General features: G+C 34.9%; 1 protein-coding gene across 2 annotated transcripts in view; it reads left to right on the top strand.

Annotated features, from left to right (window-relative positions):
- Positions 1–15,205, top strand: part of LOC145689014 (uncharacterized) — a 49,921-nt gene extending 34,716 nt beyond the window's left edge. Inside the window, exons 2-3 of one of the 2 annotated variants that reach the window (XM_081763153.1) lie at positions 6,556–6,665; positions 14,433–15,205. In XM_081763153.1, coding sequence (XP_081619279.1) covers positions 14,454–14,840 — 387 coding nt within the window. In that variant the 5' untranslated portion in view covers positions 6,556–6,665; positions 14,433–14,453 and the 3' untranslated portion in view covers positions 14,841–15,205. The remainder of the gene's footprint in view (positions 1–6,555; positions 6,666–14,432) is intronic. The other variant, XM_081763154.1, reaches the window with a different exon arrangement.
- The last annotated feature ends 570 nt before the right edge of the window (positions 15,206–15,775 follow it).

Here is a 15,775-nt window from a genome sequence, read left to right as displayed (position 1 = left end):
AAGGTCAACGTACCATAATCAGTACGCTAAAACTGAGGTATTAAATTACAAATTTAGTACCGGTACGTAGATATCATTGAAAGTCCAATCCAAGCTAATGTTGGAAGCTACGTAGACAATCGATAAAGGAGGTGGGCTGATAAGGGCCATTTTTCGCCCATCAGGCCCCAGATGTGAAATGCATGGTTTTCAATAGTATACCTCATAAAAATAAGAAAACAAATATATTTTAACGGAAAGCGCTATAAGTGAGAGGTAAAAAAATAAACAAAGAGGTAAGTCGTGTGTTAATGATGGAACCTAAACACTAATGTCATGAGTTGTAATCCGAGAAAGCAATAGTAAATATAACACTAACGGCAAGAATAAGAAGAATGAAGTCTACTACGACTAAGAGATCAATATATTACATCGGAAATAATCAAGCATAGATAATAATCAGACAGCTGGAGACACTTGTAGCTAGTTTGCAGATTAGGCATCGTGCTTGCTGTCGTCATCCGAATCGCCACTGGACCATCTTGCAGGCGCCATCTTGTAGTATGTGAGTATATTCTAGACTTGGTTTCTTAACTGCGGTGGAATTGTGGCGCCAGTAAGCCAGAAACCATAGTACGGAAGCAACATGCGCACAACATCTAACGACCCGAGGCCTACTTTACATTGACAGTACCATTGTATGTGTGCGATGTTGCTTTGCTCTGTTTTGATCCAAATATTATAGGTTTTAAATTTTATGTGTCGTGATCGTAACTGAACTCGGAGAACAGAAGCATCGTCATGATGTATGTACAGAGAGTACATACCTTCGTCACTTAAGTGCTCGTGAGTGTAAGATTGGCTATATATATATATATATATATATGGGGGGGTGGGGGTGTTTGTGGGTATGGGTATGTATTAACTTGGATCGGATACATCAGGTAGTTATTGTTGGTCGTTGTTTTTCATCTTTCCCTTAGTATTGCAATATAGCGTATCAATGAATTCCCATAGGTACTTCATTGACGTGTGGTATGTATGATTCTTCGATATATATATATATATATATATATATATATATGAGAAATTCATGCCATTCTGCGACTGGTTTTCCTGCTCGCACCTTTACTCATACCACTTTCAGAAATGACACGCTTTCTCAATACTCCATAACGTGCTGTCTCTATTTTTGCTGCCCTACACACATATCCGCGCAAACAATACATTTTCTTTATATATTTTATTGACATGGTGAGCATGTATTTTCAGTCACAATCGGTAAATAACATCAGAGCTGGAGTCTCCAGTTGAACTCGTACATTACAGCGTATGAACGGTAGTCATCGCTATATACTCTCACGCAATACATTTTGTTCTCTAATAGGTAGAAGGACACACTGAACCAAAATTAATTAGTACTCATATCAAAGGTTACACAGCGTTATATTATGACGAGTCAGATTTATTTTGGTTCATCGACTCCTTCTTCCTAAAAGCCTCCATCAAAGACAGCAAACATTACCAAAATGTCGTAAAACGCTGAAACGAACTCTTTTTGGGCACTCATTTCTATGACTTACTATTTTCTTTATCGCGTATCTATTTTCTTTACATATGCAACATATCTTCTAGTATACAAATACATTGCAAACTTGTCAGAATCGGACACTTCATTTGTCAGTTGTCTGATGGGCGAAAAATGGCCCTTATCCGCCCACCTCCTTTTGCCAATTTCTATCAATATATTTAAGCAATATTGGCTTCTTTATAAAACAACACACATTTAGGCATGCAGAAATATACAATTTGGTTTGTTTCGTATATTTAGGCTTAACATCCTTACGAAATACCGAGGTTATCAAGGAGAAGACTTTCGCTTAAACTGACATCCGAACCGCTACTTGGGTTACGCATGAAAGAAGGGTTGTAGTTCGACCGAGAATTGAACATGAGACACCTTGATTAAAAGGTCAAAGGGAAATAAAACTACTGCAGGTGGTTTGATATCTGGAAACGTCACCATGAAGTTCACACGATTCGCATTTTTCATTCTTTTTATTTTTGTGGTTTAAACCAGTTATTAAAAAAAAGTTGGTGTTAACCAGCCAACACTAAAAGTAAACACTTCTTTTAAAGAATACACAAGTAACTAGCACAATAGTATGTAGTATTTTTACTTCAAAATATTCCATACCCTCTTTTTGAAACAAAATAAAATTAAAATAAAACATAAGAGAAATACTTAGATTTATATGATACACTTAAAGGCTGAACATCTAGAGCTTTTGGTTCTGTATATTCTTGAAATTCTACAGTTAAGTTTTATAGAACCACCATCACAGTTTACCCAATCCTCAAGTTTTCTGAATTTTTAACAAGAGGGATTCAACATATCATTACGGAACTCCCCCCCCCCAAAAAAAAAGACTACGGAATATATTTAAGTTAAGCTAAATACAACTGCACAACAAACATGACTGAGTGATTAGCTTTTGAGCTTCTATCGGGAAGTCCGGGATTCAACCAGCATTCGACCATTCTGACAAAGCTTTTCTTCACTCCATCTGTGAATGTAGAAATAGTGCGTGTACTGTGAGTTGGGCGACTTCCTTTTTTATTGTTTTTAAATCGTTATTATTACTAATTACCAGCAGTGACGGTTTTGCGAAGGTTAGGGGGGCGGTCTTTCGGACTGAAGCCCGTTCCCCAAAGTTACGGAATGTCTGCAACAAACGAAATATCTATTATTTATGTCTTTACTCATAAACTTTAAGCTTCCGTCAAATAAAAATTACGAATGCTTAAAAAAACTAAACATTAGTAAGAAACCCTTCCCAAAATACTTTTCTAAATCCGCCACTGATTCTCAGTATAAAATGATTTTTAAAGTTGTATCCGGAAGATTATTACTAAACATATAAACGAAGCGAAATATTAGTTATACCTGTACTCATAAACTTCAAGCACTTCCCAAATAAAATTAGGACTTTTTAGGAAACGAAACAATCAGAAAAACCCCTCCTAAAGTACTTTTCTAAATCCGCTACTGATTATTTGTATAAATTGGTATTCAAGGTTGTGTCCGGAAAATTAATGCTAAATCACTTCACAGCTACAGTATAACAGAAATGTGGAAGTACGGTTTAACGGATATATTGAAAAACGTACGCTTTGACGGATAAATAGAAAAACGGGCAAGTTTAACTTTTGCGCTAGAAGCTAGAGTACTAAAAGCTCTTAGAAATGAAACACGGATGACAAACTAGAGAAGAAAAAAGATGTCGATAACTCAAAAGTTAAAATAAAGTTAAATAGCCTCTAAAATTACCCTCTAATACTACATACTTCATGTTAGCTTTAATTCGTAAAACATGTGCTCCATCCATCTTGATGGTGAATTTCAGAGCGAAATATGACATTCAGGTCATGGAATTCTTATCTAACTATAGAATATACTATAAGAAAGCTATTTTGATAGAAAAATCATGAAGTTGAAAAAAGCCAAAATTTCCAAAATTCTCGTTTTTTTCCCAAAAAAGCCGGCTTTTTATGTGAAAAAAACCATCGATTCAAAAAAGCCGGCTTTTTTGCATCTCTAGGCAACAGTAACTGTTATCTTGCCAATGAGCTACCAAAATACCGTCATCGCTGATTTTGTAATCAGAAAACTCCTTTCCTTCTTCTTTACTTCCTTTGTAGAAATGATTTAGCAGTCTTGAGGAACATGATTTTCCCTTATAGTCCTGGTAGAAAATTATCTACATTTTTTTAAGTTTGATAATAAGTTCATGTTAGTGAATAGATTGTCAAAATGCAAATGATAAAGGAGCTTCTCAATGGGTAATTGATTCAACATACGAACCATAGTAGCTGAAGGCTTGCCAAATATTTTGTCACAGTCATCACTCTGGTTTTTTTTTAGCTTGTTATATATCAAAATTGACCAGATAACCATTGAATGTATTCAGACACCATGCTTTGAATCCAAATCTAATCGACTTTCCCCTAATAAACTGTTTACAGAAAGATCTGCCACAATAGGCTATCATTGATTCATCAAAATCAAGGTGGTGAACAGGAATAAAGTGTTCCATAAAGTTATTTTGGAGTTTACTTATTAGTAGGCACAGCTTCTACATTTTGTCTGATCTATCAACCTTGTGTTTGTTATCTGCAAAACGCATTATCTCCCGTACTCTGTTGCGCCTCATAAAATCATACACAAGTTGATTTCACATATCTAAGTCTTATTCCCAGTAAAATCGATATCCAGGAAGTAAATTATACCCAGACAAAAGAATCTTCAAGAAACACTTGAATTCATCTTTTGAAATTAGAGAACTTTGAAAAATTACTTTCTACAAAGACTGTATGATTTTTACTAGATCTTTTTCCTTCTTTCGGAAAGAACTATTTGATGGCAAACGTAGTGTTGTTATTTGTATTACTACAGAAACGCTTTTGTGCATTCAATGAAGAGCTTGGGATCTGTAAAACAATGTCAGATCCATGTAAAGGGGAACAAGTCTTCATGGCAGCCCAATGCTCATCAAAACTACAGCTTTGAGATTGAGAAGAATCGATCTCTGAATTTGAATTTATTTCGTCTGGCAGGCGATCCATCATAATATTTGGTCTGCACTCACTTCCTAATCTTCAGTTGTTCGTACATACCGCCTTAACATCTGCAGAAAGTTGGCGGGAGCTAAGATTGCCCAGCAAGCTTCCACCGTCATCCCCGGAGTCTTCATTGGAAAGAACATGAGACTCTGGTGGCTCTATGTAAATATTCTTTATGTTTGGTGAAGACTCTTCTTCAATAGTTCATCAATAATTTCGGAAAGGATCAATCCTCCGTAAGAACGAGAGGGATATAAACGAGATCAATTACACAGCCTCCGTTGATAATAAAACTAAAGTGGAAGATGAAGAGAAGTGAGGGAAAAATGATACTAAAACCACATTAGTAGTAGTAGTAGTAGTAGTAGTAGTAGTAGTCGTCGTAGTAGTAGTAGAAGAAGAAGAAGAATATTTGTGGAATTTACAAAATTCATATAAAATCTTGTAATCTACGTTCTACCTACATTGTAAAATTATTATTTTTATAACACGGTGCTTTGCTCTAGTTGATACGGTAAAAGCCCAGCGTTACCAAATGGAAACATACAAAAACAATCGATTACAGAGAGCACGAAAATGAAGTTTGATTAATCGTGGTAACATTACATAATTTAACGATGTATTATGAATCAAAACATGCGGGAAAAATGGAAAGAACAAGACATAAGAGGAAACAAAAAGCAAACATATCCCTCCGGGTGAGTCATTTTTGAATTCTCGGAAAGGGCAACGAAGGAGACGCAGTTCACTCACACAAATATAAATTTGACACCGTCTTCTCTGTACCACTACTATTTCCAGTCATCCTACACTACAACACAAGAGGCAGCTCTTCAGGGTTGTATACCTAACATTTTCTAAAAATTAAAAAGGATGAATATGTTTTACTTTACCAAATGGTAACGCTGGATTAAAATGGGTTAATGTAATTCTTTACTCTTCTGATCCTCATTGAGTATTGAAAGTATTCATCCTCTCTGTAGAAGGGTAATATGATCCACATGTCTATAGTATTTATTTGAGCTATTTATTATAATAGAATTGTAATGGTTCATAATGATATCCATAATAATGGAGATGAACGAGTTCCCATAACCAAACCTTCAATCCGCTTGCAATATTTATCCTGAAATTGGAAATAATTTGTTTAAAAAAAAATTAAATATTTTAATAATTCCGTAGTTTTCGAAATCTTTATTGTTTTCATTTAATCAGTGTTGGGTACCCAAAATACCATGATCTTGCTGTTTCAGATTATCAAACGTTTGGCAACCTGAAAGTACGTCATTAAAATCGTTTAAAAAAAAACTCCATGAAACATTCTTCAACACTGCAAATACATGAATCATACTCTATTAAGACTAAGATGCCAGAATTAAATCTTGAAGAAGGTTCTTTAGATGGAAGCTGGAATTAATCTAGGAATTATCACGAAATCTGCTTTAAAATCTCGATTAAATAATAAGTTAATTTCTCTTGAATATTTTTTTTAACAGTTATCTATGAACTTTCACTTCAGCAAATAACTACATTGTTTCACGGTTATGTATATTTCAGAAATGTTAATATACTAATTTTGTAGCAACAGTTAAAGTAATATACGTATATAATGGCCTGTAAATAAGAATGTTCATTTAGTGTGTAAATAGTAAGAATAATTTTTACAAATTAATATTTACAAATAATTAATAATTAAGAATAATTTTTGAACATAAGGTAGGATGTGAATGGAATCTTGGTATTTTCTTTAGTGGTTCATCCCTCAGAAGATGCTTCCAGTGTAAAAAAAGAAGGGAAATACTAGGGTCATAAATCAAACAAAACAAAAGAAGGTATTTTAAAACTTGTACTTTGTATGCTTTAATTATAGCCTAATATAGAACATTGGTAGCTCATATTAGTCAGATTTCTCACTGTATATTGGTAAAAGTATGATAAAGGATCATTTTACAGTGTTCAAGTTTTGAGAGACCTCCAAACCAGTTGGATAACTAGATCTCACTGATAAGGATTCAAAGTGCGAGGAAATTGTTACAACTCATACCACTTCAGGAATTATACTTGTAAGTACTTTCAAAGGTGTTAATGAGCTGATTTTCCAAAATAGTATTTCGAATTCTGTTTAACGAAGTAGCAATTTAAGTTCAATGTCTTTTTAATCGAATAGGCATTTCTAGAAGATGAGTGGCTAGGTAGTACGTATCATGGGCGCCCACAGAGAGGGGCAAGAGCGGGCAATTGCCCCTCCCTGGATTTTCGAAACAGGTTAACATTTATAGACTCTTATATTGATAAAAGTTTGCTTTCAAAATCAACAATCAAATAAATGATTAGGCGTAACAAAATTTAGTCGAGCCCATCCCCAAGATTGTAATCACTCCCTTCCCCTGTGTGATGTTTTACATTTTCTTTCCAGTAATGATTATATTCAGCCTGATGAATGCAATGACAAAGTATTTTGAATGATAGTATCCGTCAGTTGAGTTGAAAACATAATTTCACCTTTTGTTGGTTCTTTTGAAAACGTGAAGTTATACTATGTGCTAAAATAATTGTTCAGTTTGATATGAAGGATTATGCGCACACGTCTCTTAAGGTGATTGTGTGAGGGAGAGTGGAATATATGCAGGGCGCAAAATTTCAAAGTCAGACGCACTTGCCAATCCAAAAATGATGGTCATCAGTATACATCACGTATAAATTATGAGAGGTCCCCTCCGCCCTCCCAAGGCATTCTTTGGTTTGACAAAGAAAGAGATTTACATTAGGGCATAAAATTTCAAAACCAGACAAGTAGATTCAGAATAATCAATTTTGAATTTAGGGGGTGAGCGCAACAGTGGTCTAACCCACATTTTTAAAAATGGAGAAAAATCAAAGTTAAACACATGTGTCTTTTTTACAATATATATATATATATATATATAGATATATAGATATATAGATATATATATATATATACAATGTATGACACATTCAACAACTTGTGGTTGCTTTAGGTATATTGTACAAAAAGCACATGTGTTTAACTTTGATTTTTCTCCATTTTTTAAAAAAAATGTGGGTTAGGCCACTGTTGCGCTCACCCCTTCCACAATTCATATAAATATTCAAAAATATCTTTAAAATACCACGTTTATGTAACGTTCTTTCTCTATCTGCACTCAAGTATCAGTTGTCGATTTAGTTCTCGGGTAAAAGTCCTTAAGTGAAGGATTATTGATGAAAATTGTCAGCAAATCATCCAGTGTCGGTCTTCAGTAAATTCCTGTTTGCAGTCTTAACTCTGTTGAAACTGCCAAAGCCTCTCTTACATGAAGCATACTCACAGGTAAAACTGCACAAAATGTGACAATTGGAAGAAGGGTAACTCGTAATCAAGTTTTCATTGTAAATCTTTTTGAGTCTCTGATTCAACGTCAGTGAAGAAAACAAAGTTTATATTCTACCACTCTGCTAAGACACTCTGAGGGCAGGAAAGGAGGGGCGAATTACAATCTTGTGAAGACTTCACTTTCTATGTCCGTTGTGAAGACTGCACATTCGGTGTTTTCTCTCACCCAGTGACAATTTTTTTCGTGCGAAACAGAAACTGCGCAGTCCTGAGAGTTTAGGGAGAAAAATTTCTACTGAACATTGGTCGCCAGTTCTTAATTTCTAGTCGCCATTGGCGACCGGAAATTTTAGCCCTGATATACATATATATATATATATATGTGCGTGTGTGAGTGTGTATATCTTGCACCTTCCTAGGAAAAATCCTGCGGGTGCCCATGGTACGTATAGTCTTCTTCCAGAAGCTCTTGTCCACACACCTTGTTCTAGGTCATATCCTGGGAACCACACGTCGAAAAATCTATCACTTAGGCTTTATTAAAGGACTTAATTCGCCAAAGAAATCTACAATTGTTTCATTTGGTTCGAACTGTAAATAAGGGTGTAGGGCTTTTCAAGAGAAGTGGTGGCCAAGTTCTTTTATTTATTTATTACTTTTAAGGAGTTTGATTTACCAAAATTCTTTTATGTATGTACTATATCCGTGCATCTGTGTGTTCGTTTGACTGAGGAGAAATATCTCGAGAAGTACTTTGATAGATCAGGATGGGCTTTGGCCAATAATACAGAGTCAAAAATTAAGGATCTAGTTCGTTGATGGAGCAAATATTAAATCCGAAGGTGATAAAAATCAATCATTTCCAGTTTTATCTTTGATCTTTCTAGAGCGAAAATTATGATAGCTAGAAGTGCTTTTTTGTAATCAGTTAAGTGCCCTAAGCATGTATTCTATCTCCACACTAATCTAATAAAACCGGAAATAGTGGACGTCTGTTATCACTTAAGGATTAAGTAATAATTGAGAAAATATAACGTCATACAAACTAAATTCCTTCACGTGGTGTGCAAGCGGCACTAGTAATTGTTTATTATTTATTCATTTATTTATTTGTTTTGAACAGGAATACATATTTTGCAAATAATAATAATAATAATAATAATAATAATAATAATAATAATAATAATAATAATAATAATAATAATAATTTGATTTACAATTTAGTCGAGTACTCTATAATCAAAGGTGTCAATCGGTCTCGAACTCAATAATCGAGCGCGAGCACGTGTGAGCACAAGCGCTTAGAGTCGATACTAAATCACAGCCCAATCCCAATTACATAAATGGGTAAGAGATGGAGTTAATGTGAACTTCATTGAAAGCAAGCCCCTGTGAAGATAATAAGCTGTTGAGTTCTAGACAGTATGAGACGGAGAGAGCGAAACTCTTTTGAAAATAATGAGCCTGAGTTCTACACAGTATAAGTCTGAGAAACCGTGAGCTTCACTGTAATCAAAGAGCGCAAGCCTCTGTGAGGACAATAAACCTGGGTTCTAGTCAGTATGAATCTAAGATAGCGTGAGCCTCATTGGGATTGGTGAGCGTGAGCCCTTTTGAGGAAAGTGAGCCTGAGTTGTAGACTGTGTAAGACGGAGAGAGTAGAACCCCTTTGAAAATAATGAGCCTGAGTTCTAGACAGCATAAGTCTGAGAAGGCGTGAGCCTCACTGAGATTAGTGAGTGCAAGCCCCTGTGAGGATAATAAGCTTGAGTTCTAGACAATGTAAATCTGATAGCGTGAGCCTCATTGAGATTAGAGAGCGCAAGCCCTTTTGAAGATAGTGAGCCTGATTTCTAGACAGCATAAGTCTGAGAAAGCGTGAGTCTCATTGAGATTAGCGAACATGAGCTTCTTTGAGAATAGTATGCTAGAATTTTAAGACAGCGTGAGTCTTAAGATAGCGTGAGTGTCATTGAGACTAGTGGGGACGTCCCTTTTCAGGAAATTGAGCCTAAGTTCTAGACAGTGTGAGTCGGGCGAGCGCGAACCCCTTTGGAATTGGTGAGCCTGAGTTCTGGACAGTGTAAGTCTCATTGAGATTAGTGAGCGCGAGCTCCTTTGAGGATAGTAGGCCGAAGTTTCAGAAAGTGTGAGTCTTGAGATAGCGTGAGCTTCATTGAGATTAGTGAGGGCGAGCCCTTTTGCGGATAATAAGCCTGAGCTCTAGACAGTATGAAACGGAGAGAGCACGAACCCCTTTGAAAATAATGAGCATGAGATCTAGACAGCATAAGTCTGAGAAAGCCTCATTGAGATTCGTGAGCGCGAGCTCCTTTGAGGAGAGTAAGCCTGAGCTCGAGTGACTCTTGATTATAAGGTAGCCATCTAAATGCTTCTGCATCCTATAATTTTCTTTTACTTATGTACAAGGAAGCTTTATAGGAATATCCTCTCTCATCTCTTTATCCCTATCTTTTAGCACGTTCTCTGCCGTTTGTAACACCTAAAATTACAATATTATAGACTGGTTATCTTGATTCTATTATTTATTTATTTATTTATTTATTTATTTATTTATTTATTTGTAGCTTCATTTTTCACGATTATGCACGAAGGCTAAGGCTAAAGGAAACGATGATGATGAGATGGATAATAATAGTGGAATGATGAAAATGAGATGAAACGGGAGAACCACGAGAGAAACCACGCACACGGTGTTTGTGTACCACAAAACTCACTTGACGGGAGCTGGAGTCAGACCAAGGATCCCACGCATCAGATACAAGCGCTTTACCACTCACCCACTACGGCCTCTGTTTTATTATTTCCGGAGTAATTTAGGGTATAGGATTTACTTCCATAGTCCGGAGGTTCATTATTCTTGTATTGCAAGGTTCCAGTTCTGCTTCTCAGTTTGTCATTTCAGTTGTTGTAGTTGCAGAGTTTAGTCTTTTATTTTCTGGAACTATGTATTAAATTCCAGTAAGCACACAAGAACACTGCACTACTTTCTGCCCACAAACTCATACAAAACGTACAAAAGACAGTATTTTTATGATGATTAAAAGTTGTCTCACATAATTGGCTTGGCTTAGTGTAACCTCCAGCATAACGCCACAGAGCACATAAACGTATAGTTCCGCGTATAGTTCCTAAAAATAAGAATCGGAATTGCGCTGCCTCTTTAGACTTGGAAAACATGGCCTTACTGTGTAATATTGTATGTTTGTTCTCGGCGACCACAGTGTAAATTAGGCTTGCCCAAAGTGTGTCACAACACACTATGTCGCGCAGTTCAATGGGGTGTGTCGCGAAATTTTTACAATTAAAAAAATTGTTATCGAAATGGCCTGAATCTATCCTTTATACAATACATTCTAGTTTTCGATAGCATGAAGCTTTTGAACAGGGTTGACTGGTAAAAAAAAAAAAAAAAAAAAAAAAAAAAAAAAAAAAGTTTCAACCAAAAAGAAAAAAGAATGAAAAATGCTTTAAATCGTGTGAACTTCATGGTGACGTTTCCACATATCAAACCATCTGCATTAGTTTTATCTCTGTCCCATGTTCAATTCTCGGTGGAACCACAACCCTTCTTTCATGTGTAAACCAAGTAGCGGTTTGGATGTCACTTTAAAGCGAAAGTCTTCTTGATAACCTCAGTATTATATAAAGATGTTAAGCGTAAACATACGAAACGAAGCCAAATTGTGTATTTCTGCTTGCCTGAATATCTGTTGTTTTACAAAGAAGCCAAGGTTGCTTAAATATATTGATAGACATTGGCAAAATTTATCGACTGCATACGTAGCTTCCAACATTAGCTTGCATTGGACTTAGTTTTAATTTTATTGAATGATATCTACATACTAAATTTGGAATTTAATACCCCAATTTTAGCGTGGTGTTTAGTTTCACTTTTGTCAACTTTTGTTATGATTGGCTAAATCCGTTTCGGTCAGCAAATCAGCGTTCAGAACCATCTTCCAGCATTCAGTTATATTTAGATGCAACTCTTCCTTGCTTTTAAAGTATGTGATGAAGCCAGCATGTTAAATTAGTTGGCGAAACTGTCACACAGTTATTATTTTATAAATAAACGTTGGTTTTTTTCAGTGATCTGTTTCTCTAGTTCAAAAAAAGATTACGTAGAATACAGAGCTAATTAGTCATTTATCTTTCACTATCTTGCATAATATACAATTAAAGTTCATTGTGAAATTCTTCATTAAAAATGACTGACTGATATAAATATAGACGATAGAGTAGGTTGCAATTTTAAAGCGTTGTTTTTAAATGAATTAAGATTGTATTCCTAAAATAATTATTATGCTTCAATATAAGAATTAATAATATATGTGAATATTTAAAACTTGCGATACTCAACTACAGTCACATAGCCCGGATTTCGTGATGGGGGTCTGTCCGTGATATGAAATACTGTGGTTATCACACCATGGACTCGATCAATTTAAACTACTTCACAATAAAATGAGGATATGTTGGTAAGTATTTTAATAACAAACTATGAAGAAATGTCAAGTAAAAGAATATGAAAAGAGTATTGGAAAAGATTTTACATTATCTATGTTCCTTCCTCTGTTCACTCAAATACAACAATTTTCCTTTTATTATGATCTGAACTATTATAAAAAGTACATATCCACTATTATAAGAAATACATATCCAATAATGTCTTGTAAAATATTTTACAATATCTGCGTTCCTTTCTCTGTTGAATCAAATATTAATAGAACTTTCTTTCCACATAACTTTTTGTTTTCATTATTCCGTCAACTACTGTCTGTACCAAATGACAAGTTAAAGGAGCAGTAGAAAACTGTTTCTGAAATAACATGTTTGATACTGCAGAGAAGCGATGACGAAAAATGATGATAAAAAAATGTCCACACTATTACAGAACGGCACTATGCTTTCGAAAGCTAGGAACTTTTCTGACTAGTAGCAGGAATTCTGAGGATTCCGTAATTTTTCTAGAAATTTCAAATTCCCTGACTTTTCCGGGATATTCCAATCATTCGTCATCCTGTATTACAAGCAATGCATTCCTCGCAAGGCTGGAGTTCAGAGGGAAGAATGAGAAGGGCATGTTTTTTTTTTTTTTTTTTTTTTTTTTTTCATTTCTGGTTTCAAAGGGGTATATCCAGACCCCCCCGAACCATCCCCTTGGGCTACCTAGGAAATTAAGGGTGCCTCCATTAAGAATATATAAACGCAGACTATAAACAAAGAGAAATATTTGAAAGGAATATAGTTATGCTTGAAAAGAATAAATCTCCTTTATGTATTTGTTTGCTTCTATTATGATTTACGGATAAAGGTTGGAAAGTTTTTGAAGGAGAAATGAATTATTTTTAACATTACTGTATTGCCTTTTATAGATTTTCGCACAATTATCACCGGAATGGATCTGTCTGTCACAGCGGAACATGAGCTTTTCAATTCTTTTGTCATACGTGGAGACTTATATCTGTTTATATTCAGGGCCAGCTCTAGGCAATTTACAGCCCCGCGCAATGGGATCATTTTCGTCCCACCCCCCCTCCTTTCTCCAGAAAGAACAAATCTTAAAAGCGATGATTTTAAGTATGCTGCCCCACTCGCACTTACAAAGGCCTAAACACTACAAATACAATCTCATTGTTGTTGTTGTTGTTATATATATATATATATATATATATATATATATATATATTTAGAAAAAAGATAAAGCAAACACATCTGCGGAGGAAATATTGTAATCCTTTTTATGGAATTCAATATCTAGCTTCAGTCTCAATATATCAGTTTGCAATTCCAGTGCGACTAGCTCTTTTGACTTTGTTTCTTGATTTTCCTTTTAGATCTGTTAATAACAATTAAAAAAGAAATGTTTCCATCTTCAATGATAAAGAGCTTCTTTATGAGAAAGACAACACTAGTTTTCATATTAAAACTGTGGTAACTGACTAAATGAAACAAGTGTTCGATACTGTTCGAAAATTGAGTTCTTATATGTGACAACAACCAAGCAGTTCATGCTGAAACTTGTTTGACCATTTGTTTTAGCACTGTCCACGTGACCTAAACATGACCTAAACGTGACATTAATACGACCTAAACATTACTTATGAATGTAGTATTCAAATAGAAGGTCAACTGAATAAATTTAACTATCATCATCATGAAGTGGGTTTCCAACAAGAAATATTTATTTAAAATGCTGTAGTTAGAACAGATTTTGTCGCCCCGTACAAATGCACGTGTTGCACATATGGTAGCAGCCGGCCCTGCTTATGCCAGAACGAATATTAGTACTATCAATGTATCACTAGTTATTGTATCGAAGAATATGTATGCGCCATAATAAACAATTCTATTTTATCGCTAGGGAAAGAGAAAAAAAAAAAATTTTACTTTTCGATGAGTTTTATCTATTATGCTATATTATTATAATTGAAATCGAACTAATAAGATATTTCTATATTTACTTTTCTAGAAGTCGAACACACTGTGTATCATGGCTGTGTACCACTATACTGATAAAGATGGAGCTAAAGGAATCCTGAACTCTAAACGAATTCGCATGTCGACTGGTGGCAAAGGTGATGCCTTTTTTGGTCAAGGAGTATATCTTACAGAAGTTCCACCGTCTGTTGATAAATCCATTATCATCAGAAACAACTGGGATGATGGACGGAGAATGTTACGAGAGGCTTCACAGTATGTGGATTACTACTTCAAGTTCGACAAAGATGATTTGCCTGGAATTAAAAAGTGTCCAACGAAAAGTCGCGGTAGAAATATATGGGTCTACCACCATGATATTGATCTCGATGATGTGGATTTTGAGTTTGGAACAACTGATGTAGAGAAAGGGTCGGATTACTATTACAGTGAAGCCTAAGAAAAAAAAAAACTGTATGCACGATATTCCATCCATCAAATTGTAAGGTTACTGTATGTTTTCTGTTTATATGCATAATTTTGTGAGCAACTATCGCATGAAGTCTAGCTTCCCAGTACACTGTCCTTTATTTTCGTATCAAAAATTTTCATTATAATGATTTCTGCATGGGAAATACTATGAGGAACAATTAATACTTTCTTCAAATGAACACAAATTATGATGTATGATAAAGTCAGTTATCATAATTGAAAATCAGTGCGTTACTTTCTAAAACAATAGGATTTATAAACTTTCATCAAATTGTCTATGAATAATCCTTGTACATTCTGCTAATTAATAAAAGCTTTTCTGTTTTCTTGAAATTCCAATTTCACTGATGGTTATAACCCGAATTACTGTTAAATATACCGTTCTTGCAAATGTGTATGAATACGATTGATCACTTAGAAGTAGGATAATGCGTAAGGTAAATTGCTCAACCAAAGAACAATTATGCACCAGGAGACAGGCACCTACAGTCCCAAATTTCCTGGACTTTATTTTATTTATTCATTTCAATGAAGTCATGTTTGCATGGGTGATTTGCTATGAAGTAAATGCATACAGCGTCGAAAGATATCACCGAGAAAGGCATTTCTAATTTTTGTGCATAAAAATAATTCTTTGTTAAACATTTGAAACAGTTTTTCTTGCCGTATACACAGTGAAAGTGACAAGCAAATACTACAGTATATTTAAGATGTCCTGTTTCTATATTTAGATATCTTTAATTCATTGCACACCCGCTTTCCTTGAATTGCCTTTTGTTTATGAATAGGGTGAATGTTGTACTAAGGGACATGATCCTTAATGTATCAAATAATAATAATTTCCATTTACTGGTCACTATTTGCTGTAATGATCTTATGAATATGTTTGCTCTTAAAACCAAG

This window comes from Thermobia domestica, chromosome 7 (assembly GCF_964235325.1).
Source record: "Thermobia domestica chromosome 7, izTheDome1.hap1.1, whole genome shotgun sequence".
NCBI classification, from domain to species: domain Eukaryota; kingdom Metazoa; phylum Arthropoda; class Insecta; order Zygentoma; family Lepismatidae; genus Thermobia; species Thermobia domestica.
The sequence above is the reverse complement of the archived record's forward strand: the minus strand, read 5'-3'. Positions and strand labels throughout refer to the sequence as shown.